Here is a 27,355-nt window from a genome sequence, read left to right as displayed (position 1 = left end):
AGAAGGTTTTGTTCCCGAAAACATCCATTTAAGCACGAAAAATTTCAGATCAGAATGAAAATTGAATATATACTCACCCTTCATCTTGTATTTGTCAGCATCCTGGACGTCCTCGGCAGTAGTCTGACTCGAACACGACTTGCTCATCACTTGGATCACTGTGTCACTACTGGAACCGGGCGTGTAGAACTGATGTTTGTTTCCGGAACAGTCGTCACCGTAACTGGAAGCCCTGGAATACGAATGCTGACTGTCCGGAGCTATAAACACATCAACTGCACTGACTACGTCCCTTATCTCCGACTTAACCTCGTTGGCCATCTCTATGGACACCTTCTCCAGGTATTCCGCCACCTCTATGGCCGATATAGAGTCGCTCCTTCCATCTTCGCTGCCACTGCCATGTCTCTCATTGTTGTAAGATGTCAGACTGTCCGTGTTCTCCAACACGTCTTCCACCTTATTTATAACCTCCCGAATTTCGGATTTTATGTTTGTGGCCAGCTCTTTGGTCATCTCCGTGACGTAGGTCTGAAGATCGGGAGCTGGCGAAGCCCTTCCTAGCGAGTGCACGTCGTAACCTCCATTGGACAAGACTGTTAAGCTATGGGTGGGTGAAATGTTAGCGTCGGATTCTAAAGAGTTATCGTTCTGACTCCCACAACTCATGTTTCTCGTCCTGAAGTGTCCCATACCTAGACTAACCCTAGTAGAGGGGCTCAACACCGGAGAAGACATGTTCGGAGCCCCTAAACTCAAACACCTCTCCCGGACGAAGTTCTGGTGGAGCTGATTCAAGTTGGCCGAGTTCACAGCTTCACCTATGGCGAAGTTCATAGGCGCTTGTGTGATTTGGGGGTAGTATAGACCCCCGTTGACGTCGCGTAAGAAATATGGCACTGGAGACGAACAGGTGAGGAGGTTGGGGTCTTCGATGGAGGGGAAGCTGTAGTGGCGCGGAGAACCGTTGCTGGCAGTGGGAACTTTGGAGCATTGCGATTGATCCTCCCTTCCCGGCGACTGTTTGAAGTTTGCCGACGGGTCGAACGGGACGTTTTGCTTGACGTTCTGAGCGTTGCTAGTCAGCAGGTCTTGGGCCTCTTGCTGCAGCATGAACCATCTGATCTTCTCGCACCTTGAATGGAAAAATAATGATAAAGATAGCCAGATATGCTGCCATTTTTAAATAAGGGGCAGAAGAGAGCAAACTCTGGGGTCAAGTAATATCTCCATGTTGGTCAGATAGAATTGATAGACCATTTTAGAGTTATTGCCTCATTTTCTTTGTATAGAAGTTTTTAATATACACTGATCAACAATTGCTAGGGATCACTTATGAACTTCTCTTCATTTGTATTTTTTTCAAGTTATCTCGTGAATATCTGTACATTATATGTCCTCTAAGGAAAAAGTAAGATGTTTTGAGTTGATTATATCAAAGTCTTCCTCACTTCATCGGCTCTTGTTCACAAAATCGATTATTATCTGTAGGCTGTTACAGGTGGAGGGAAAAGCAATGTGGTATTTGTTATTAAATCTGTTTTTTTCTCTCGTTCAAACACATAAGGTGACAATGATTGAAGAAATGAGAACAATATCAGCTTATCAGTCATGCCGAGAAGACGTTTGGCTCCTGTGCAACTGGACCAAATCATACGGTGGATACAAGAAGGTTTGTCCCAGCGAGAAGTGTCCCGGCGGTTGAATGTTTCGCAAAGTGTCGTGAGTCGGGCTTGGAATAGGTTCATCCAAAACGACTCAGTAGCTTATGTTTATGGGGGAAGTCGGCAGCGCAGTACAACAGCTGCCCAAGATCGTCTTTTGATCCTCAATGCTAGGAGAAATCCCACTTACCCGGCGTCGCGGCTCAATAGATCACTGAGAGTTGCAACAGGAGTTCTAATTTCGAACCAGACTGTAAGACGACGACTACATGTTCGTGGTTTGAGAGCACGTAGGAGGGTACAATATCCCCGTTTGAATAGGGAACACCGGGTTCATCGACGGCAATGGGCTGAGGAGTCCGCAATTGGACACTTGAAGATTGGAGCCGATGTTTATTTACGGATGAGTCTAGATTTCGTTTGGTCAACTCCGATGGACGTATTCTTGCTTGGAGGGAAAGAGGTCGAAGGTATGCAGAACAGTTTATGGTACCCACAACAGCTTTTGGCGGAGGTTCAATATGTGTATGGGGAGGCATTTGTTTGAACCAACGCACAGAGTTGGTTGTTCTGCAGAACACCACCATGACCAGCCAGAGATATCACGATATGATTATTGAACCCATAATTGTTCCGTTTGCGGCTGCCGTGGGCGAGAATTTCATTTTAATTGACGATAATGCCCGTCCACACCGTAGTCGTCTGGTTAATGAAGTCTCCAGACATGAATTGCATCGAACATGTCTGGTCTGAGATGTCTAGACAATTGTCAACCTTAGAACAACCGATCAATAACCTGGAGGACCTTTCTAACGCTTTACGGGATATTTGGACGAATTTGCCCCAAAATTTTATAAATCGTTTGATCGAAAGTATGCCTCATAGGGTAGAATGCTTGAGACGAGCTCGTGGGGGACCAACTAGGTACTAGCTTAACCGAAACTTCAGCCTTCTTGTGGTTTCATCATAAAATTTTTATGTTATTCAAACACAGAATTTTGAGTGGTCCTAATAAAGTCTTTTTTTCTCTCCAACTTTCCATTTTTTCATTCTTTTCTCAAGTGAACCATATTATCAACTGAAAATACTCTGATAGCTGACTAAATTTATAATCTTGGAGCGAATATTTCAGAAATAAATTTAGAACAAGTAAGTGATCCCTATCAATTGTTGAGCAGTGTACTTCAATATTTCAAGGTGAAAAGAAGCAAAGTAATAGGAGTTTGTAGGGGAAGGTAGTCGATTTTCACCACTGTCTCTGAGTCTCTGAGTAGATAATCTGTCAGGACAACCAAAACTAACCTCGAATCGAAATTTATCTCCTGTTCTATCAAAGATTTCCTGTTAGCCGACTTCCTAGCCCTGTTGAAGAGGTTTCTGGCAGTCTGAAGACATTCCGAGTAGTTCTGGGGGAACAGACCAGGACCAGATATCCTTCTCTCGTTCATGGTCATCTTACCGTCCACGTAACGGATTGAGGATAGCCACTTCCTGTCTTTGGTGATGGCGTTGGTGTAATGACGCCATTCTCCGGTCTCCAGGTCAACCATGTACTGGGGTAGCAGCTTCCAGCCCTCCGTAGCAACCATCTTTACCGCTTCCATGATGTAAGCCAACTCGTTGTCGTTGATGAAATAAGGAAGGCTGATTCTTGTGAAACCAGGCCTCAGGAGTTCTAATGTCGAGTTATCGGTGCCTAGGTTCAAGCTGCTGAGACGTCTGCAAGAATCAGATTTATGGACTTATTTGGTGGCTTAGTTTATTTCGATGGTCATTACCTGTCTTCCAAAATAATGTTTTCGTATTGGTCTGCCAGGCTGTGGTCGATTCCTAGAAGCTCTTGGGCATAAGGTCCAGAACAAGGGCAGCCAGCTCTAGCTTGGATGCCGAAGATATCATTTAGGACGGCGCAGACGAAGTTATGATGTAAGTACAATCCTCTAGGATGTCTGACCATGAAGGAGAACAGTGGCAGTCTTTTTAGATTCGAAGAATTGTTTCCTAGTAATATTAGTTCAGGTATTGTGCGAATGTGTTGCAACATTTGTCTGAAAAGAAATTGCAATATACGTTACAGATGTTTATTTCCGCCAACAACTTCATAACATTAAATTATATTAATATGATGATATAGTCCGATGCATATTTGATGAAGTAGCCAATTAGTATTGCCAAGAAAAACACCTACAATTTTAATGAAATTACTATCATTCATGTGGATTACATAACGACGAATTTTTAAAAATAAATCGTTTGCACAAAACCGGTTAATTTATCAACCTCAAATAGATAATTAAAAATGAGATTATGACGTTAAAATGAATCATCGAGATAGATAAGACATTTCAGTTGTTTGTTTTCTGCCAACAATTTTATTTATGTGTGGAACATTTCACAGGCGAATATAGGTACATACTTGTTGATTTTTTCTTGACGTTGCATGATAACTGTAGAGGTGACAGCTTCCTTGAGTTGTATCACAAGTCCGGCCCTTATGGATTCCACCATGGCAGCACAGCTTCCCTCTTCTTGCAATTCTAAAGTCTGTGAATTCAAAAAAATTAGGTACTTAGTTTACTTCGAATAGATGTAATATAATGGCTCAGATAATAAGGTCTCTAACAGGCCAATTGAAAAGTCCCCGGTCTAATATAGTTAAAACAAATTTTTTATTATCGAACATAGTTATCTTCAAGGGCGATACAGCGGTATAGCGATCTTCAAATTTTTCGATACCATTTTGTAATACGATTTGTTTTTCGCTTCAAAATAGGCCTCGGTTTCTTCATTGACGCTAAATTTCTTACCAGCGAGCATTCTTTTGAGGTCTGAGAACAGGAAAAAGTCGCTGGGAGCCAGATCTGGCGAATACTGTGGATGCAGAAGCAATTCGAAGACCAATTTATGCATTTTTGCCATTATTTTCATTGATTTGTGACACGGCGCATTGTCTTGATGAAACAGCACCTTTTCTCCTTCAAATGGGCCCGTTTTTTAACGATTTCATCCTTTAAACGATCCAATAACGCTACATAATAATCGTTGTTGATGGTCTGGCCCTTTTGGAGGTAATAAATGAATATTATACCTTCCGCATCCCAGAATACTGATGCCATAACCTTGCCAGCTGTTGTGTTTTTCCTAGCATTGGATTCGGTTCATCGTGTGCAGTCCACTCAGCTGACTGTCGATTGGACTCCGGAGTGAAATGATGGAGCCATTGTCACATATCGGCGCAACAATTCAGGTTTATTGCACTTAAACAGCTTCAAACACTGTTCAGAATCATTAAAACGTTGTTGCTTTTGATCGATTGTGAGCTCGCGCGGCACCCATTGTGCACACAGCTTTCTCATGTACAAATATTCGTAAATGATATGGTGTACGCGTTCAGATGAAATCTTCACAATGTCTGCTATCTCGATCAACTTCACTTCACGATCATTCAAAATTATTTTGTGAACTTTCTTGATTTTTTCGTCGGTGACGATTTTTTAGGCGTCCACTGCGATCGCCGTTTTTGGTGCTCATTTAACCACGTTTAAACTTAGCATACCAATCAATGATGGTTGATTTTCCTGGTGCAGACCCCGGAAACTCTTCATCAAGCTAAGATTTTGCTGCAACTGTATTTTTTCCCTTCGAAAAGCAATATTTTATCACGAATTTTTTTTCTTCTATCTTTTTTCAAATGACAAAAGTAGCTACACTCACAACGCAATATCTCACAAACTAATGGTCGGACTGCTGTCAAATTTTGACACGTATCGTTTGAAGATTGGTACTAACTAAAAATCATATGGATTCGATACTAGCAACGTCATCTGTGCATTAGACCGGGGATTTTTCAATTGGCCTAATATTTGAAAGCTCAGTACTAAAAATGGTTTTCAAATTTGTTGTTTGATCTACATTACTCACCTTATTTTGTTCGTTTACGAAGAAACCATCTCCTTCGCATCTGTTCATTCTACGGAAGAGACTTTTCTTCGCAATAAGTATACCTGTGGGAAATAATAATGAAATAACAATAAAATTATAATATACAAAACAACAAACACAAAGTAAAATAGTTATTTATGCAACAAGTGCAAAAAGTGATTGTTTCAATAAATCATTTTTTGCTTTTTGCATGAACGTAGAAAAAATGTTGTATGCAACTCGTGCAAAAATTGTTTATTGCACTCGACGTGAAATTGTCGACAACTCGTCGAGTGCAATAAACAATTTTTGCACGAGTTGCATACAACATTTTTTCTACGTTCATGCAAAAAGCAAAAAATGATTTATTGAGGTGCGGCACTAGGTGTAGGAAAATGAAAAGCGCAACTTGAATACTTTATTATTAATATCGATTTGCATTGAAACAGTAACTGATACGTTACGAACAATTCAACTCAAACTTTATTTTTACCCTCAATGTTGAAAGTGAATGAACAATTGGTGCAATTTTCAACATGAATATTTCGTAGTGAAGTACTTTTTGAATCCACTTCTTGATTTGTTACTGCTGTAAACGTACTAATACTTGGTAACTGTACATCGTTATTTCCTTCAGGCTGAAATATTTGTTTGTCATGATGACAGCACGTTGAAGTAGAATGACAGATGAGTGCAATAAAAACTTTATTGCACTAGTGCAATAAAGAACTTCTTTTTCCACTAAATATATTTCCATAAAGTTTTGCTTTTTGCATGAATGTAGAAAAAAAAATGAAAAAATCTTACCTGGAGTTTGGATTCCACCGATAAACTTATGACCGGAGAAGTATATGGCATCTTTGTTTGCGTTGGTACCCTCTTCTACGCCGGGTACCACCGGGTTCATGTCCACACTGATGGAAGGCGCTGCATTGTTGTAGTCCCAAAATGCCAAAGCTCCGTATTGGTGCAACAGGATTGTACAGGCAACGTCATCTGTGATGATACCCGTTACGTTCGATGCTACAGAAAAACAGCCGATCATCAGTCTGTTGAAGTTCTGGTGGAATTTGAGCTGGTTCTCTAAGTACTGCAGGTCCAGGAAACCTTCCTTCGTTTCTCTTATCCTTATCATCTGCGCAAAATAGAAGGAAAAGATCAATGAATAGACCTTCAAAGTGTTGCATTATTGAACTTTTTGAAAAATCATATAAAAGTACCTATAGGTATGCTCAATGAAGAAATATAGAGGTCTTCCCAATAGAAATGATATAAATTGAAATGGTTATAATGGTTTAGTCCAAGAACAGTGTCTTGGACTAAACCTCGTGGAAGCATGTATCTTTCCATGATTGAATGGCATTACATATTGAACACAAATGACATGAAAATGTCGAAAAATAATGCACAGTGTTGCCATTGCAACCATTTCGAACTCATCCCTATTGGAAAAACTTTTAAATAGATGGGATTTATAGATTGAGTAGTTCTTTCTGATGCATCGTTTGATAGATTCATTAGATTAGATCTAATAACGGGTGTTTTTTTTCGAGTATATAACTTTAAATTGGCATTACTGTTCAAGATGGCGACCGCTTTAACAGCTGTCAAGTGATTTATTCTCAGTTTGGTTTGGCAATTCATCATGAATAGACTCACGCCTGAACAACGCTTGCATATAGTGCAATTTCATTTCGAAAATAATGGTTCTGTGCGGAATACGTATCGCGCACTATGTCCATTTTATTTTGTTTAGCGATGAAGCGCACTTCTGGTTGAATGGCTACGTCAACAAACAAAACTGCCGCATTTGGAGTGAAGCTAATCCTCAAGTGTATGTCGAAACACCGTTACATCCAGAAAAAACTGACTGGTGCGCTTTATGGGCTGGTGGAATCATTGGTCCGTACTTCTTCAAGAACGATGATGGCCAGAACGTTACAGTCAATGGTGATCGGTATAGAGCCATGATTACTAACTTTTCCATTCCTGAATTGAACAACCATGATGTCCAGGAGCTGTGGTTTCAACAAGACGGCGCAACATGTCACACAGCTCGTGCCACAATCGATCTATTGAAAGACACGTTTGGTGATCGCCTAATTTCACGTTTTGGGCCTATGAATTGGCCTCCAAGATCTTGTGATTTAACACCGCTAGACTACTTTCTGTGGGGCTATGTAAAGTCATTGGTCTATGCGGATAAGCCACAAACCCTTGACCGTTTGGAAGATAACATTCACTGTGTTATTGCCGATATACGGCCAGAAACGTTGAAAAAAGTCATCGAAAATTGGACGTCCAGATTGGACTACATCCGAGCCAGCCGTGGCGGTCATATGCCAGAAATCATATTTAAAATGTAATGCCACAAGATTATCTTGCGGATAAATAAAATTCATGTCGATCGAATAATCCATCGTTGTTTTATTGCAATTTAAAGTTCTATAGCTCTAAAAAAACACCCTTTATAAGGAACGATCGAGTAAAATGCTTTTTTTTTGACATATCAGAATATTTGTAAGAGTGGCATGATAAGTTCTTTTAGACATTGTTGCCAAGTTGAACTAGGAAAGAAACTACACAAATCTAAAAAATCCAAATTTAATGATGACCTCATTCTTTCATTGTATCTACATTTAGCGGAGTAGAAACAAAAATTCAATAAAATGAATAAATAAGAAATAAATAAATTCATAAACAGTAGTAACCAAAATGTGGGTGATTATTATCATTCCCCTCAAATGTTTTCCACTCAAACCAAACGTATTATTTCAACTTACTTCGGCACCTGCTTCCTGCCATAAAAGTATGTTATCTTGATGTTCACTGGGACCGGTGAAGACTACAGGTTGTTCCCTGAGGTCCAAAGCGCCTATTATCTTCTTTATGGCGTCAGAACAGCCATGTCCCGTGAATATTACAGCGTCCTCATCGTTTGCGTTCACGGCATTCTTTATAAGTTCTCTGGCTTCTTGCCTGAAACAGAAAGAAGCCCTTAGAAACGCTGAATTATTGATGTAAAGCCCCACAATCGAAGTTGATTGGGGACCGCTGAATGAGATGAAACCTGGATGGAAGCTAGTGGATATTGAAACTTGTGAGACCTTATGAGAATCTCTTAACGTTGCTGCTTTTCTTTTAAGATTCTCGATATTCTTCAGAACACATTTATTTATTCTGTAACGTTACAATTGGCCACTTGGCAAAAATTGTCGAGATGAAACTCTAAGGCAGATTTCTAGGGTTGGTTTGGCTTATTTGGCAACAAAACTCCTACCCAGATTTGTACGAATTTAATTAAATCAAAGTTCACAAACGTCGACCTTTTTTACTCTATACAAACTTGAAATGAAAAAAACTTAACATATATGAATCAGGTTTCACCGATTGACTGAGCTTTCATGATGACTAGGATGAAACCTCTTCAGCAGACTATTTTCAGCCTTTAAAATACCAGATTTTGGAAAGGGGGGGTGGAACCACAGTACTTCTATTACCATTGCTTCATCGGGAACCAATCACGTACAATGAATTGACAAATTACTTCTTTGTCTTTGCAAACTCCAGTAGAGTAATATGAATTGAAGTATGCAAAATCGTTGCTATTCTAAGTATGTACATATATTTTTACAAACTAGGATTCTCAACGCTGTATTCAATTTTATTTGAACTCAAATCATACTAGACATTTGTCTACGACTTTACCTACACATTACACTTGTGGTTTTTACCTTTTAATTCCAAGGAAATCATTCAATGGTCAAAATAGGACAATTTATTAATTGTAAAATTACTAGTTTCAATGTTGTTGACAAATGAAATTGTTCATTAAAAATCTCATGAAAATAAATTAGTCGTAGATAAAGTAGAATCTCGAAAAAAATATTATATTGAAAAAAATATGGCTCTAAATATTGAGTTGAGGTATAATATGCAATTAGATGAACTTAATTGTTTTAGCTCATTTGTTAGACTCTACTACACTCCCTTGAAATTGCAGTTTAACTTTCAGAATAAGAAGACTAACGAATTCATTCTTCAATCCAAGTAAATATTTGATCATGCATTTTTTTAATCCTCAATAATTTATTCAGCATTAGTCTAACGTGAAGATCAAGTTATGCATGTCATGCAAGTCTGAAATGTACTAGACGTATCCCCGTACTTTCATAATAAAGTGGGTATCATGCAACTCACGTATGTGCAAATATGTTTAAAGCATTGTTTACGCGAATGGTTATGATAATCGTATAATTGAAATATAAGAAGCTAAATCGTTATGCATCATTATAGTTCTGATGGTTCAAGTTCAACCATAACTTGTTTGTCTACACAAAAAATACGGTATCTATATTTTTGGCAGAATCATTTGTGTACATTCCAAGAAAATGAGATGATTATACATATTTCGAATGTGGGATGAGATGTTAAACACATTAATTTACAAGCATTTTCGACTACTTTGAGTATTTGATGTTTTTTTTTTTGTCAATTATTCATCAAGTAGTCATAATTCCATATATTCTATTCATTCAATATTTACTTTGGAGAATTACAAATGGGATCTTTTCTGAACACCTATAAGTCCTCTTCAAACCTCTCTCAGATGTGGCTCTCGTACTATTTATAAATGAAATATGTATGTTATATATGCACGCATCTTTGATGTTCCATTGATTCAATTTAGAATAAACGTTATAAATAGTTGGACGGTGGCAATGAAAACATAAATAGCATGTTATTATATGAACAACTTTATATTCCCGACAAAATCAAATTTTATTGAGCCGTTGCCTCACACGTCTGTGAGTCAAAATATCTATAAGGAGAAATTTAAATATAATACGTTAAAAACTGAAGCTGCGAGGTAAATTAAAATTGTATTTACAGGTGTGTTAAGGTAGATGATAAGGACAGAAATAATTGTTTTATTCGGTTGAAAATTAAAGTAATCATTCACCAACCATTTACTATTAGATAAGATTTTCGAAGCACCTTTGGAAGTTTTGGAAAATATTCTAGAAGATCACACTCTTCTTGGAAGTAATAAATTGAGCAATTAGCTGCTTCATTGCCACGCCAAGCCAATTTGTAGGAGTATAGGTATGGACATTTTTGTTTTGAGATAGAGCAATATAAAGAAATTATTAACAATTAATCATTAACAAAAGAGTATGTGTTGATAAATCTCAGGAAATCTATTGGGAATAAGTTCGGGTAGAATTGAAATTTATTCCAAGATTTCTTGACTGCAACCTGATGATAGCACTGGTAACCAATGTAAAGCTGCAGATTTAATAGTTCCACTGATAATTCTCATAGAAACCATAAGCTGTAAATCAATTTTATAAACATGAGCACTATTGAACCAAACAGAACAACAGTATTCATTAACAGGAAAAACCAAAGCTAAAGCTGCCTTACGAAGAGTGCTGGCATCAGCACTCCATAAAGAACCAGCTAATTTTGGAAGAATATTATTCTTCGACTTCAATTTCATACGCAAATTTTCCAAGTGGACCTTGAAATTCAAAGGTTTTAAACTGGATTCTTCATGATCTTCGCCGTTTTTGTCCTTCATATTAAAAACGTAGTTTTCTAAAATTCTGCAATTGAGTTTTTTTGAAGTTTTTATAGATCTAAAGGTTAGTTTCTTTTCAGCAAGAATTGCGCAAACTGATTCTACACAATTTGGCAATTTTGATTTTCTTTCGAAGATATATTTTCAATTTTATCCCCTTCTTGGTGGCTCATTTTTCAAATGAATGAAAGGCAAATACGTCCATGAACAATCTACAATACATTATTTGACAAATATTTATTCCTTAAGCTATCTTGAATTTCGTGGCCTATCTGGGCAATTATATTTCCATTTACTGATGGAAACTGAAACTTTTGATTCAGACGCATGTTGAATCTTCATAAGATCTTTTAAAATATTCGCATAATCCATATTCCATCAAGAGAAAGATTCTAACCTCACTAGTATGATGTATTCTCTTGACGTCGTTTTAAGTCACACAACAAAATCCCCGCCAATATGCTCTCAATATAACCTAACAAAGCAGACCGTCGAATCAGCCAACCAAATAATACCCAAATATACAGACTGATATTTTCGGAACGTGTAGTTTCAACAACAAAAAAAAACATTATTTTTCGCCAGTGTATGGTGAACTTATATTTTTCGCTCGTTACAATCCCCCAATAAAATACCGATAGGCAAACAGCACGAACGACCATAAAAAGCTTCCTTCACCCACGTGGCCAGCTATAACTATCTCCACAAAAACGAAAATAACGTCAAGGTCGACGTTAAAACCTCGAATCTGTCGCACACGCCGAGAGTTCTTTTAATACCGGAAGTGGAGGCAACAAAGAGTAGTAAAATAATCGACCTCATAGTCTTCTGCCACAATTTCTTGGTGTTGTTTCGCATCGAAGGTAAAGAGGGGAATTATACTAACCGACAAATAAACTGCAACACCCAGAAGGAGCTGTTTAAATTTAATTTTTTTTCGGTAAAACATAGATATAGTATAGCGAGGAGTAAATGATTGAAATTTAGAGAAAAAAACGAAGGGTTTACAATTTTTTCTTTAATAAATTTGTAAGTAATGTGTTTGTCCACCGCGATTATCTATACACTCCCCCAACACGTCTCGGCATTGATGCAATAAGATGGTCTATTTCTTCTTGAGGCATTATATCCTAACCTAAGCTACCTGTACTTCATGTCTCAGAGCTGCCAAAGTCCATGGGAGCTGGGGTAAATTTCCAAGTCTTCTACCCATGATGTCCCTAACATGCTCTATGGGCGAAATATCTGGGGATTTGGGCGGCCATGGCAAAATATTCAATGGGTCACTTTGAAAAAGTTTAAACTAACTCTGGTAACATGAGGTCGGGCATTATCTTGCTGAAATATTGGATTCTCGAGCCAGTTAAGGTAAGGGAGAACATATGGCTCTACTATTTCTTGAAGGTAAAGCAGCGCTGTCATGTTACCTCGAATTAAGATTAAAGGTGACCTACTTGCATGTGCAATAGCACCCCATACCATAACGCCTACTGTCGGGTGTACATGATGCTCAACATCAAACTGAGGTTCACGTATTTCTCCCCGACGTCGTCTAACCCTTCTTTGGCCATCATGTGTACCCAAGAAAAATCGAGACTAATCATAAAAGACGATCTGATGCCATTCCACATTCCAATGTCGACTTTTTCTGCACCACTGTAATCGTTGCCGGCTATGCTCAACCGTCAGAGGTAACACAAGATGGGGTCGATAATGCTGCAGTCCAAAAGACCTTATCCGGCGGTAAACTTTTCGCACAGATACAGGATGGCCTTGTTCTCCTAACCACTCATCAGCCAAAGATCGAGTTGTCGCAAATCGGTCTCTAATGGCCATAAGTCTTAGACGACGATCCTGAACTTCATTTGTGCCCCTTCGACGTCCGGTGCCTACTCTTCTTTGATTTTGGGCTTTATCAAACCACGCTTCACAACATCTCATAACAGTAGTTGTATTTCTGTTCGTACGGTTAGCGATTTCTCTAAATGACAATCCCGCTTCCTGTAGACCAATAATTCGACCTCTTTTAAATTCCTTCAGCTGTCGATAAATTCTGCTTACACTTGCTCTAGACATTTTAACAATAACTAAAAATCGACTTTCGATCTTCTCGAACAGCTGGTTTGTTGTAAAATTTAAAAAACTTGCAAAAAACGACTACAATATTTAAGTAACAAAAATTTTTACATGAAAAAAACCTTCACGAATTTTTCTCCAAATTCAATCATTTACTCCTTGCAATAATATCTGTTTCACAAAAAAAAATTAAAATTAAACAGCTCCTTCTGGGTGTTGCAGTTTCTTCGACAGTTAGTATATTCAAAGGCGGCCACGGCAGAGCAACCTCAAGCTTCGAAGAACGGCCATATTTCAACACCTACGCGGTTTGGCGTGTTCTTTATCGGAAAGCTCAACAATGGTGACCATTGCAAAATGAAGAGATGAATGGTTTGTCACAGATAGCCTCGATTCGACCTTAGCTTAGGAAGCAAAGAGCGTGACAGCCAGGGTGTTCAAAGAATGAAGAAAAATTGAGCGATGGTTTTTTTTGTCGGCACAGAGACGTGTGAAAACCCTAGCTGTATACTCGTTATTTCTATTTTTGTTGGACATAAAATCGATTATTACAATTGGCGTAACCACAATTTTTCATGACTTATATTCTATGTATTATTTGATATTCTCCTTCATTTTCATTTATTAATTGCTCAGAGCAATAAACATACATAGATAGAGGGAGCAGATGTTATTTTCAGTAGGTAAGCAAATTTTGTCCCCAACATAAACTATCAAATTTGACATGAAGCGCGCGGAAATGAAAACATATAAGTGATAAGATATTTCACTCAATTCGCTAGTTTCTTCACAAAGAACGCACTTCATATGTTCCATAGTGAATCGACATTTCATATTAACTCAAAGTATATTGAGATAAATACCTTAATATTTTAAAAAACAAACTTCATCGCCAAACGACGTGAAACAACCGATGACAAGGCCCCTAGGGAGGTTGTCAATTTTATTAACGTCGTTGACGACCTCCCTGGGTTTCTATGAATGAGTAGGGTAGTGAACAAAAGATCTGCATGGTCGCAGTTCCCGGAAGGCTCACCGAAGCAAAACGACCCCAGTTCAAATAATAATAATAATAATAATAATAACCGATGACACTAGGAGAGCAAAAGTTACCAAACCTTGTATTTCCTCAGGTAGATACAGAAAATAATAAATATTTTGCTTATTATTATTGAAACTTCTTCAAAAGAACGAAAATTTCAATTTTTCCAAATAGTCAATGACAGGAGATGTACTGAAAACAAACAGTTCAGCAGAAAGAAAAAAATTAATGGAACGGATACGTTAAGGTAATTTAGACGGAATCTGCATCACGAATGAAAAACCGATCGTATAAAACTTGTATTTTTTGCCGTAGAATACGAATCTGCAATCGAAACAGGGATTCATATTTTGAATTCCAAAGTTGACTCCATTCCCGCAACAAGAGTGAAAAAAATGGAGGAGGTTTTATCAAAAGTAGGCTTCCCCCTCAAAATCGTCAACATCATGTTTATGTTTATTCGAAACATTTTTTTGTAAGATGTTTCATTTTCGAGATCTTCAACTCTAAAAATTCACCCGGTATATGCACGCAAAATCTTAAACTCGATAGGATCTGTAATCATGATTATATTGGGCATTTCTTTTTCCAATATTATTCTTGAATTTTTATAGTTCTGATGATGTTATCAGCTTGAAATTGTTGTTTCATGAAACACCTCGATATTCTTCTTGTATTTTCTATGTTTCCGGGTACGCGAATAAAGATTTAAAAAAATTAAAATTTTTCGTTACGCTTCAAATTGCCATTTTACATAAAAATTTTAATCTTGATCAAATCTACAGTTTTCAAAATAAAAAGGAACACATATTTTCCAACGGCCATAACGTGAAAATTCCGAGAGGTGTTTGAATTTTTTGTCTCCACTTAATTCTTGAGATTCATCTTCAGAAATGATAATCCAATAGTAAGATGACATTTCCAGTATTTCAAATCCCTGTAATCGGTCTAATTTTTTGTAAAAATTCGAAATCTCAGAATATCTAATCGACCGGTAACTAACTACATATTCACATCCTCAATGCTGCAAACCGCAGTGTGGGATAAGTTGAAATTGTAATAAATTTTATTACTGCTCATAGTTGTGAATAAAATATCAATTTTATGGCACAATCACAGAGTTATTCGTGCCAAGGGCAGTACTAACAACGAATGTTCCATTGAATTCTACTCCCTTTATCTTTTCAATGTAAGAATGTACAGAGTAAACATCTAGAAATCGGATTCTAGTTCAACATTATTTTAAGTACTCAGACGAATAATCTGATCATCAAAAAATTGGTTGACGATTGGTTATTTTGAAATATCAACTCAAGAAATCAAGTTTCTGTAGTGACTTCGACTTCATATAGACCATCGATCATAAACAACTAGGTACTCTGAAAGCTATGTGGATATGGTTTGCCTGGTGATGTCATATCTCCCTTGGAAATCTTTCTGACTGATAGGGAGCACTACATAAAATATGAAGGGTTGAAACCATTTGAGAACTAGGCGACCCCAAGTGGTCCTGAGGGTTCTAATTTCTCACTTTTATTTTATTAATGACATTTAGATTTCATTTGTTCGCATATGTAAATAACTTTTTGACGATGATTTTAAGATTTTGAGAGAAATAATGAGTTTACATGATTTAGTTTTCTGAAAAATGATTTCAATAGACTTTGCCCTTTGTAGTTGGTTTGTTGAGAATGAATTATTTCTAAATGTAGGGAAGTGTAAGAAGATAAACTTCACGAGTGAATTGACAATTATTTTTGATTATCAACTAAATGACTTGGGATGATATGATGAGAGTTACTTTTCGATCAGAAACTAACGTTTTTTCTCATATGAAAAATACGAGTATAACTTCTAGTGCCATGAAAAGTATGGGTTTTGTGATACGCAACTGTAGGAAAGTTTTCTCCGTTGAAAGCAATTTCATGCTTCTATAAAACTCTTGTTAAAAGTAAACTGACATATTGCAGACTGATAGTTAAAATGATCCATAAGAGTTTAGAATTTTGCAAGCAGGTTGGTATCCAGTGTCCATCAAGAATGCAACAATTATTGAAGAGCCTTCAGTGAAATATACCTATTTTAATGATATTCAAATAGGATCTTCCATCGGCGATTCTTTAAGGAATTGATATTTCTTCATTGGATTTCCTTGAAATGTGATAGCATTCCACTATATTTTCACATAATAAAACCTGAATTCCATTTTATGAAATCATGACTGTATGCGCCCCTTCGTAATTTAGAAAATTTGGAATCTTTGGAATACAAATATGGTATAGGGTGGAATATCTTTGACTGCTCGCACAGACCTAGTGGTCGTTGATAATGGAGCTATGAATGCTGATAGGTATATAAGGAACATTCTTGAAGAGCATGTAGTGCCATTTGCCCCATACGTTGGTGAAAATTTCATTTTTATGGACGATAATGCCAGACCCCATCGTGCGCGCATCGTTCAGGAGTACCTTGAAGAGGTTGAAGTCTCTCGAATGGAATGGCCAGCAAAAAGTCCAGATCTCAATCCGATTGAGCAGGTTTGGGACAACCTCAATAGAAGGCTGAGAAGTTCAGAAAATCATCCAGCTACTCTTAATGACTCAGAAATCCCACTCAGAGAAATCTGGGAAGGATTAGATCAGAACATTTTAAGATCACTCATTTTGAGTATAAACCGTCGTTTCCGATCTGTAATTAACGCAAGGGGTGGAAATACCAAGTATTAAATCACTTATCAGCATTCCAGTATTTTGAAAATTGTTTATTTCTCTTCTTTCACATAAGATTCGGTGAAATCCTGAATTTTTCTTCCATTAAAATTGAGATTTTCAGAATGTGCGTTAATTTTTTTGCGCAGTGTATTTTGAATGAATAAAACTGTCTAAGCGATGTCTTCTTGAATCTGACATTATAATCACTACATATTTTTCGACAGCTGAATAATGTTTCTTAACCAAAAAAAACTATCCAACCTAAAATATTGTTGCAATAATTCTTCGATGGCTCGAAAAAGACGATGTAGAAAAAGAAGAAGCCAGGCGTTCTGGTTGTCGATAGTCTCGAGATTTATAATGCCTAATTACGATTCATTTTGGGAGGCGCACTTGGCGAGCAGTGCGTTTACCCCTGCTGAAATGCCGCCCATGTCTGATTTTCTGGGAAATTTCCTTAAGTCCGTCCGAACGAAATAATAATGTCTGATGCAAGTACCTGATACCTGGAATTTAAGTGGATTCGATGCTCGTTTTTGAGCGAGCGATGTCTCAATGATAATACCGAACGCTGGAACGGTAATTTCACCAATTACTTTGGGGTTTTTCCCCTTAAAACAGAAGACTCGATGTTTGCTTTCGACTTGTGATTCAGTGGTTGAAAGTAGGTTAGGTTATGATGAAACACAGAAACCTATTTCTATTTAATGGGTATTATTAACTTTCAAATATTTTGTGAATGTAATTCTAAATTCAATCAAGCGCTAAAAAGGTTGAAGAATTATAAAAAAAAATATATACGCACCGGCAAAATTTGGGGAACGGACAAAATCTAGAAAAAATTTGTTAATTTTCTCTTCAATTCTTCTTAAGCTATTTTTTTTGTAGGTTGATCCCTAGAGAACATAGCTCTTAAAATTATGTATTCAGTTACTTTGTTTTCTTGATATATAACGGGTGTTTTTTTTTTTTCGAGGCATATAACTTTAAGTTGGCATTACTGTTCGAGATGGCGACCGATTTAACAGCTGTCAAGTGATTTATTCTCAGTTTGGTTTGGCAATTCATCATGAATAACAAAAAAAAAAATCATCAAGTAAGGCGTAGATTCGTCGAATGGGCCCAAAATGAGATTGCCGTTGTTCCCGATATTCATAAAAGAATTTTGTTAAGCAATGAAGTGCACTTCCGGTTGAATGGCTACGTCAACAAACAAAACTGCCGCATTTGGAGTGAAGCTAATTCTCAAGTGTATGTCGAAACACCGTTACATCCAGAAAAAAATACTGTTTGGTGCGCTTTATGGGCTGGTGGAATCATTGGTCTGTACTTCTATAAAAACGATGATGGCCAGAACGTTACAGTCAAAGGTGATCGGTATAGAGCCATGATTACTAACTTTTTCATTCCTGAATTGAACAACCATGATGTCCAGGAGCTGTGGTTCCAACAAGACGGCGCAACATATCACACAGCTCGTGCCACAATCGATTTATTGGAAGACACGTTTGGTGACCGCCTAATTCCACGTTTTGGACCTGTGAATTGGCCTCCAAGATCTTGTGATTTAACACCGCTAGACTACTTTCTGTGGGGCTATGTAAAGTCATTGGTCTATGCGGATAAGCCACAAACCCTTGACCATTTGGAAGACAACATTCGCCGTGTTATTGCCGATATTCGGCCACAAATGTTGGAAAAAGTCATCGAAAATTGGACGTTCAGATTGGACTACATCCGAGCCAGCCGTGGCGGTCATATGCCAGAAATCATATTTAAAATGTAATGCCACAAGATTATCTTGCGGATAAATAAAATTCATGTCAATCGAATAATCCATCGTTGTTTTATTGAAATTCAAAGTTCTATAGCTCTTAAAAAAACACCCTTCATATTCCGTGCGACAGGTGGAAATCAAGCTCAAGTAATATCAAGCAGCTTGATAATAATCCAAGCAAGTCAAACTCAAGTATGTAATTTTTCGCCACCTTGATTTTCAAGTCAAGTAGTTGGTTAAAATGTCAAGCCATTTGGCTTGATGAATCTCTATAGCGAACTGTCATAATATTTGCACGCAGAATCACCCCTCCCCAAATTTCTTGCATTTATTCACTAACTCCCCATACTGAGTGAAATCCTAGTCCTATGCAATGCAATTCAAAATTAAGTCGTGATTTTCTATTACATACATTCCAAAGAAGTAAAACAAAGCGATAATCAATCATCATTTCGAAATTAATTCTTAGATAGCTTTCAAAAGATATTCGAATGTAATTGACTGAATTAAAAGCTGTGTTTCTTGGAAACTTAGTACATCATACGCGATAATTTCAATACCAAATCCATTCAAGCACTTATCTAATTGAATTAAGACCTTCGGAAGATTCAGTGGCAACTTCTGATATTTTCAAGGCGATAAAAACTAATAGAAATCAGTGTATTCTGGATAATAAAATGCACATCATATTTTAATGGAAATATTCCGGTATTGTCTAGATCTAGATCGTTCAGTACCCGTACTACTTTGAGATGAGATAAGCGATAAGATATTTTTGGATTTTATCGCATTCTACTTCATTCGGAAAAGAGAATCATGGTTTTGGAAGCTTTATGCGATAATAACTTGTATTAAATTATAACGGGGTTTCTAAAAGGAACGATACAAATTAAAATGGTCATAATGGCAACACTGTATATTATTTTGACATTTCTTATGTCATTTGTGCTCAGTAGGTTATGCAATTTTATCATAGAAAGATACGCGCAACAACGTTTAGATTATTTAGAAACGTTTATTGAAATCATTAGTCCTTAGTGAATACTGGGTGAAATTCAAGAATTTCTAGACGACATTATTCAGTTAATTGACATACTATTCGTCGTATTGTAGACAAATTTGAAAGTGAATTTTCTAAACACGATACAAAAGTACCAGAATGATAAAGAAATGAACGCACACAAAAGAATATTGCAGCAAAGGAAGATTTTGGTTTAGATCCTCACAAAATTCAACTAGTTGAACAACTGAAGCGAGTAGATCCCCATTAAGGTCGTTATTTCTTTATTTTGCTTTTGAACAACTTGAAAATGATCAACAATTAATAAATAAATGAGTTTATTGAAGCAGAAAAAATACAACGAAAAACAGTTTCTGAAATTACAGAAACATTGTATTTAGTCATGAAGCACTTATTTGGTTAAGTGGTTATATAAAAAAAAAGAAGTGCAGAATTTGCAGTGATGAAAATCATGGGAATCACTGAAATAAAACTATATGAACTTCATATGTATTACCTGAAAGAGGTTGACTGTAATGAGGTTATGCTGGTTGTAGAATGTGTGTTGCCATAGCAGGGAAGAACTTCCCTCAGGATGTATTCTTCTATGAATTGGAGCGATCTACCAGCAGCAGCATAGTCACAATACACAACTGAAAGAAAAAAATAATTGAAAAAACCATATTTTGATTGACCTATATTTATTTATTTGCCTCGAGGTATCATTTCTTTTCTCTATTTCAGTATCATAATGAGTTCTTTAAATTACTAAAATCAGTGCTGTAATGAACTCATCACAACATTGCTTCCAGTTATATTTTTCGACTTCCGATCCGATCAAATTTCTACACACTTCAATTGTCAATATAATATAATTTGAATGTAGTGAAATGATTTGCAACTTAATTCGCAATTTCTCTTGATTCTGGGGGTATTAAATCGATTTCGTCACACATAAATCTCGAATTTAATGCGTAATTATAAATTATTTCTAATTTCAAAACGTACGATTCAAATTCAAATTCCGTAATCTGTCAATTTTCGTAACTGTCACACCAACTGCCAAGATACAATACAAAAGTCACCAGGATGTATAATCTGAATTTTTCATTGAATTTCGACAATATTTCACAAATCTACACTGAAATAGAGAAAATATCGTCAAATACTGGTTGCAGAAGGCAATTCCAACACTCATGCGTTCGAAAACTCGCTCGTTTTCGAATTTCGCATTCGTGTTGGAATAGAAGCCCATTGTGCAATTTGTTTTAGAATAAGTATACTATAATTTTTATATCAATCGAAAGAAAAAATATAATTTTCAAAACTACAAATTCAAGAAAACAGCAAACAAATACAATAAATGAATTTACATTTACAAATCGCCTTCATTAAGAATGAATCCATAGAATTTTATGAATTGTATCTCTTTGTGTATGAAAAGTTTAAGAACAATCTTGTATGGAGAAATATCTGAAAAAAGACCTACAGAGTGGCCCCGAAACTCTCTTTCGTAGACATCAACACGGACAAGGTTTACGTGCAGATATACATATATCCAGAAAAATTTTGTTTTGAATTCCTTTCCGAAATTACACTTAATTCCTACAAGGATTACAGACGGATCACTGTAAAATATCCACTTATCATTCTGATAACCAGAAATCCCCATGTGCTAACCTGAAAGAAAAGGAATTCGTGGAGAACAAAGATGTTCGTGATGAGATATTTTGTATCCATTCCAAAATCCAAATGAAGTATAAATACAATAATTTAGAACGCTAAAAACAGCTTTTAGTCATGCTTAAAACCGAGTTTGATGCGTTGTAATGAATATGTTCTGTTTAACACCAGTTCTGTTTATCAAAACCACATAATTATGGACTCGACACGTGTCTTATCGAAATTTTATTATCCTTTCTGAGATGTCGTAGAAGGAAGATAGCAGACAACAGTAAATTTAAATGTGGAACGTAAAAAGTTGTACAAAACGATTTTACATAAATCTTTTCAAGTTATTCAGTTCATTGAGCACATGAAAAGTGGATATTTTCAATTAGCATAAATGTTTCTCGAAGAAATGGCACTCAAAATAATGAAATTCGCAGAAGCAATTTTATTTAATACGTCACTATGCACAGGATGTCCCAAATTTGATGCTCACTGAAAGTATCGCGAGAACCATAAGACTTAGAGAAAAAAAATTTAAGAAACCCCAATTTCTCATTCCAAATAATGAAATATCAGAAAGCAGGTCATAGATATCTTGATTCGTTTCTGAAAAATTACCGTTTCAAATATTTCGATATAAACGATTTTTTTTTTAGAGCTATAGAACTTTAAATTGCAATAAAACAACGATGGATTATTCGATTGACATGAATTTTATTTATCCGCAAGATAATCTTATGGCATTACATTTTAAAAATGATTTCTGGCATATGACCGCCACGGCTGGCTCGGATGTAGTCCAATCTGGACGTCCAATTTTCGATGACTTTTTCCAACATTTGTGGCCGTATATCGGCAATAACACGGCGAATGTTGTCTTAAAAATGGTCAAGGATTTGTGGCTTATCCGCATAGACATAGACCAATGACTTTACATAGCCCCACAGAAAGTAGTCTAGCGGTGTTATATCACAAGATCTTGGAGGCCAATTCACAGGTCCAAAACGTGAAATAAGGCGGTCACCAAACGTGTCTTTCAATAAATCGATTGTGGCATGAGCTGTGTGACATGTTGCGCCGTCTTTTGGAACCACAGCTCCTGGACATCATGGTTGTTCAATTCAGGAATGGAAAAGTTAGTAATCATGGCTCTATACCGATCACCATTGACTGTAACGTTCTGCTCATCATCGTTTTTGAAGAAGTACGGACCAATGATTCCACCAGCCCATAAAGCGCACCAAACAGTCAGTTTTTCTGGATGTAACGGTGTTTCAACATACACTTGAGGATTAGCTTCACTCAAAATGCGGCAGTTTTGTTTGTTGACGTAGCCATTCAACCAGAAGTGCGCTTCATCGCTCAACAAAATAAAATGGACGTAGTGCGCGATACGTATTCCGCACAGAACCATTATTTTCCAAATGAAATTGCACTCTTTGCAAGGGTTGTTCAGGCGTGAGTCTATTCATGATGAATTGCCAAACCAAACTGAGAATACCTAAATCACTCGACAGCTGTTGAATCGGTCGCCATCTTGAACAGTAATGCCAACTTAAAGTTATATACCTCGAAAAAAAACACCCTATAGTTCTCGAAATGCTTTCAGTGAACATCGCATTTGGGACACCCTGTACATAATTGTCATTTTTGAAAGCGTTTATTTTCATCAATGATACAACCCTTTTATGAACATCATTTTCATGCAAATAATGAACTTATGATTATTTGAGAGTATTTCCTTTTAAATATGTATTTATTTATTTATTGTATTGCTTTGATTTATTACATTTCATCAGAGTAATCCGTTTTAGATTTCAATTAAATGCTTTTTCAATGAGTTTGCTTAAAGAAAATGAATTTGTTGATGCTCTAAAAATAACTAGGATATTTTATTGGATGAAATATCGAAATTGGCAGAAAAACACTCAACGCGAAAAAACGAAACAGCAAACTGAAATATTTCCAACATCTTGAATAATTTGTTACTTTTTTCGAATGAAGAAAATATCCAGCCTCTCAATTATTCTAAATAAAATTCAATTGGTCACCTATCCAGACACTGATCCCGACCGCTGCCGGTTCAATAGGATACCTACATAAAACACAGAAAGAGGAAAATAATGAGATCTGTAATACAAAACGCCTCAGGAAAGTAATTGATTATATCTCAGTCCATTGTATCAAAACACCGATTTATCAGTCTGGATTTCAACATAGCTCCTTCCAGCTTCAAATCACATATTATCATATCGCTAGATAAAGGTCCGTACCACATCATTTGCATATCTGGGCACCTCTTACATAAGCAAGATAGCTTGAGGTCGTTTCGAGTTCGCGGGTTTCAATACAACAAAACAATAATCGAAGAAATTATGCATAATTATGGTAATTAGACGATAGAAGTTATGACTTTCATGTGATATGTATGTCAAACAAGGTTTACGAAAATGTTATTGTTTACGAAGCGTTTAGGACGCGGAACAACGAAACTTTGGAAAATTTTTCAACTTTCTGAGATGTTTTTGATCTCGGCAATGATACAAGATGACATTCGGCGATTCGTCTCAAGGATGTGTTTGTTTTATTAAATCGATTATTGAATGAATGTTACGTTTATTATATCATTATCAAAAAACTCATTGCCGAAAAGCATAAATCCAACGTTTATTCCCCAATTTTCTGTTTTATGATTACCGAAAAACATGCTTTCTGATTAGCAACAATCTTGCGTTTCTTCCTATTATTGAAATGATCCTTTAAAGGCAGAAGAACGAAAAAGCAATTAACACACGTGCTTTCTTCAAACTGAAGTCATCGTAGGTTCGTCCAATCCAGTTCCATTCTCGTAATGATAGGTATGAATTATTCTAGCGCTTTTGAGTTTTCATTTCGACTTTTTTTTAACAAATCAAACGTGTCATTTATGAATCCCAATAAATACGACAATATTTTCATTTTGTTATTATTTTTCTTACAGAGAACAACGTTATTACCAAAATTCTGAATAATATAGATGTGTAAAATGTGGATATATATCTACATTATGAAAAAAAAAAATTGGAAAGCACTGAACCTAAAGCAGCACCTTCTGAACGCCATATAAAGAGTTTACTAATAAGAGGTTTCATTTTGAATAACCTTTTTGACATTTGACAAGTGAAAACTACGTCGTTACTAAAACTGAAAAGATGCACGCTCGGAAAATCAATCAAGCCCTAAATTGAGTGGAAGAAGAAGAACAGAAAATGAATTCCTTTATAAAGGGTGTTTTTTTCGAGGTATATAACTTTAAGTTGGCATTACTGTTCAAGATGCGACCGATGTAACAGCTGTCAAGTGATTTATTCTCAGTTTGGTTTGGCAATTCATCATGAATAGACTCACGCCTAAACAACGCTTGCAAATAGAGCAATTTTATTTCGAAAATAATGGTTCTGTGCGGAATACGTATCGCGCACTACGTCCATTTTATTTTGTTTAGCGATGAAGCGCACTTCTGGTTGAATGGCTACGTCAACAAATAAAACTGCCGAATTTGGAGTGAAGCTAATCCTCAAGTGTATGTCGAAACACCGCTACATCCAGAAAAACTGACTGTTTGGTGCGCTTTATGGGCTGGTGGAATCATTGGTCCGTACTTCTTCAAAAACGATGATGGCCAGAACGTTACAGTCAATGGTGATCGGTATAGAGCCATGATTACTAACTTTTTCATTCCTGAATTGAACAACCATGATGTCCACGAGCTGTGGTTCCAACAAGACGGCGCAACATGTCACACAGCTCGTGCCACAATCGATTTTTTGAAAGGCACGTTTGGTGACCGCCTAATTTCACGTTTTGGACCTGTGAATTGGCCTCCCAGATCTTGTGATTTAACACCGCTAGACTACTTTCTGTGGGGCTATGTAGTCATTAGTCTATGCGGATAAGCCACTAACCCTTGACCATTTGGAAGACAACATTCGGCGTGTTATTGCCGATATACGGCCACAAATGTTGGAAAAAGTCATCGAAAATTGGACGTCCAGATTGGACTACATCCGAGCCAGCCGTGGCGGTCAAATGCCAGAAATCATATTTAAAATGTAATGCCATAAGATTATCTTGCGGATAAATAAAATTCACGTCAATCGAATAATCCATCGTTGTTTTATTGCAATTTAAAGTTCTATAGCTCCAAAAAAACACCCTTTATTATGTAATTGCAGAGCTGGAAGCTGCAAATCTGACAAAAATCCGAGTCGTAGGACCACTTCAATAATTCCCCTAAAAAATCCTATCTGCGCAAATACCTACGTCGAATTTTTCGTCTCGGATCACGTCCAAAACCTTAATGACAATAATTTTATTTTATCGATCTTGATTCTTCGAAAATGACGTCGTTCTACGTGGCCTGATCGCCTTTAGGTTTTGGTACATTTTTGCTCTTCGACCCGGTCGACCTTGGAACTAACTTTTATTTGGGTGTACCACCAATGTGTATTGTTTATTGACCTGAACTGGTTTTGAACAACCACCAATCGGCGACTTTTCGCGCTCTCTCGTTCGAGGAGAGACCAAACTCAAAACTCGCTTTCATGATGCTGTGTTTGATTTATGAATGGAGAAATTGTGGCTGACGATACAAGGTTTGTTTTTCCTGATTCGGAAACGACTGGAGCTGGGCCATTTCCATGAACCGGTCGTTTAAGATTATTCAAGAAAAAAATCGCGATCGGACCATATTTTAAATGCGACGTAGTCGGTTCTAAATGTGAGCGATATTTATGGTATATCTTGAAAGAGGGCGCTCTGCGTATTATTTGAAAATATTGTTATAAGACATGGACAATACAAGCATTCGTTAATTAAGGTTTTTGGTAATTTCTAGTTCTCAATATTATGTTGGTATTCTTGAATTATATTTTCCTGTAATTGGGTATTTTCACCTGTTGGAAAATAAAGACTTATTATTATGTCCAATTCAAGAACACCCTGTATAGCCATTTTAAGCTTCGCGTGGATAACATCATCAGAACCATAGAGGATTCAAGCAAGATATTGTAAAAAAACTAATAAAGGGTGTTTTTTTTAGAGCTATAGAACTTTAAATTGCAATAAAACAACGATGGATCATTCGATTGACATTAATTTTATTTATCCGCAAGATAATCTTGTGGCATTACATTTTAAATATGGTTTCTGGCATATGACCGCCACGGCTGGCTCGGATGTAGTCCAATCTGGACGTCCAATTTTCGATGACTTTTTCCAACATTTGTGGCCGTATATCGGCAATAACACGGCGAATGTTGTCTTCCAAATGGTCAAGGGTTTGTGGCTTATCCGCATAGACCAATGACTTTACATAGCCCCACAGAAAGTAGTCTAGCGGTGTTAAATCACAAGATCTTGGAGGCCAATTCACAGGTCCAAAACGTGAAATTAGGCGGTCAACAAACGTGTCTTTCAATAAATCGATTGTGGCACGAGCTGTGTGACATGTTGCGCCGTCTTGTTGGAACCACAGCTCCTGGACATCGTGGTTGTTCACTTCAGGAATGAAAAAGTTAGTAATCATGGCTCTATACCGATAACCATTGACTGTAACGTTCTGGCCATCATCGTTTTTGAAGAAGTACGGACCAATGATTCGACCAGCCCATAAAGCGCACCAAACAGTCAGTTTTTCTGTATGTAACGGTGCTTCGACATACACTTGAGGATTAGCTTCACTCCAAATGCGGTAGTTTTGTTTGTTCACGTAGCCATTCAACCAGAAGTGCGCTTCATCGCACAAAATAAAATGGACGTAGTGCTCGATACGTATTCCGCACAGAACCATTATTTTCGAAATAAAATTGCACTATTTGCAAGCGTTGTTCAGGCGTGAGTCTATTCATGATGAATTGCCAAACCAAACT

General features: G+C 36.8%; 1 protein-coding gene across 1 annotated transcript in view; it reads right to left on the bottom strand.

Annotated features, from left to right (window-relative positions):
• The window catches only part of LOC123684683, a 78,803-nt gene that overhangs the window by 4,654 nt on the left and 46,794 nt on the right, over positions 1–27,355 (bottom strand). The window contains exons 2-9 of the mRNA XM_045624049.1: positions 20,293–20,428; positions 8,369–8,564; positions 6,393–6,720; positions 5,586–5,668; positions 4,081–4,208; positions 3,443–3,712; positions 2,967–3,383; positions 78–1,135 (exon numbers count right to left, since the gene is read on the bottom strand). Coding sequence (XP_045480005.1) covers positions 78–1,135; positions 2,967–3,383; positions 3,443–3,712; positions 4,081–4,208; positions 5,586–5,668; positions 6,393–6,720; positions 8,369–8,564; positions 20,293–20,428 — 2,616 coding nt within the window. The remainder of the gene's footprint in view (positions 1–77; positions 1,136–2,966; positions 3,384–3,442; positions 3,713–4,080; positions 4,209–5,585; positions 5,669–6,392; positions 6,721–8,368; positions 8,565–20,292; positions 20,429–27,355) is intronic.

This window comes from Harmonia axyridis, chromosome 7 (assembly GCF_914767665.1).
Source record: "Harmonia axyridis chromosome 7, icHarAxyr1.1, whole genome shotgun sequence".
In the NCBI taxonomy this organism is placed as follows: domain Eukaryota; kingdom Metazoa; phylum Arthropoda; class Insecta; order Coleoptera; family Coccinellidae; genus Harmonia; species Harmonia axyridis.
This window is presented reverse-complemented; position numbering and strand designations above follow the sequence as displayed.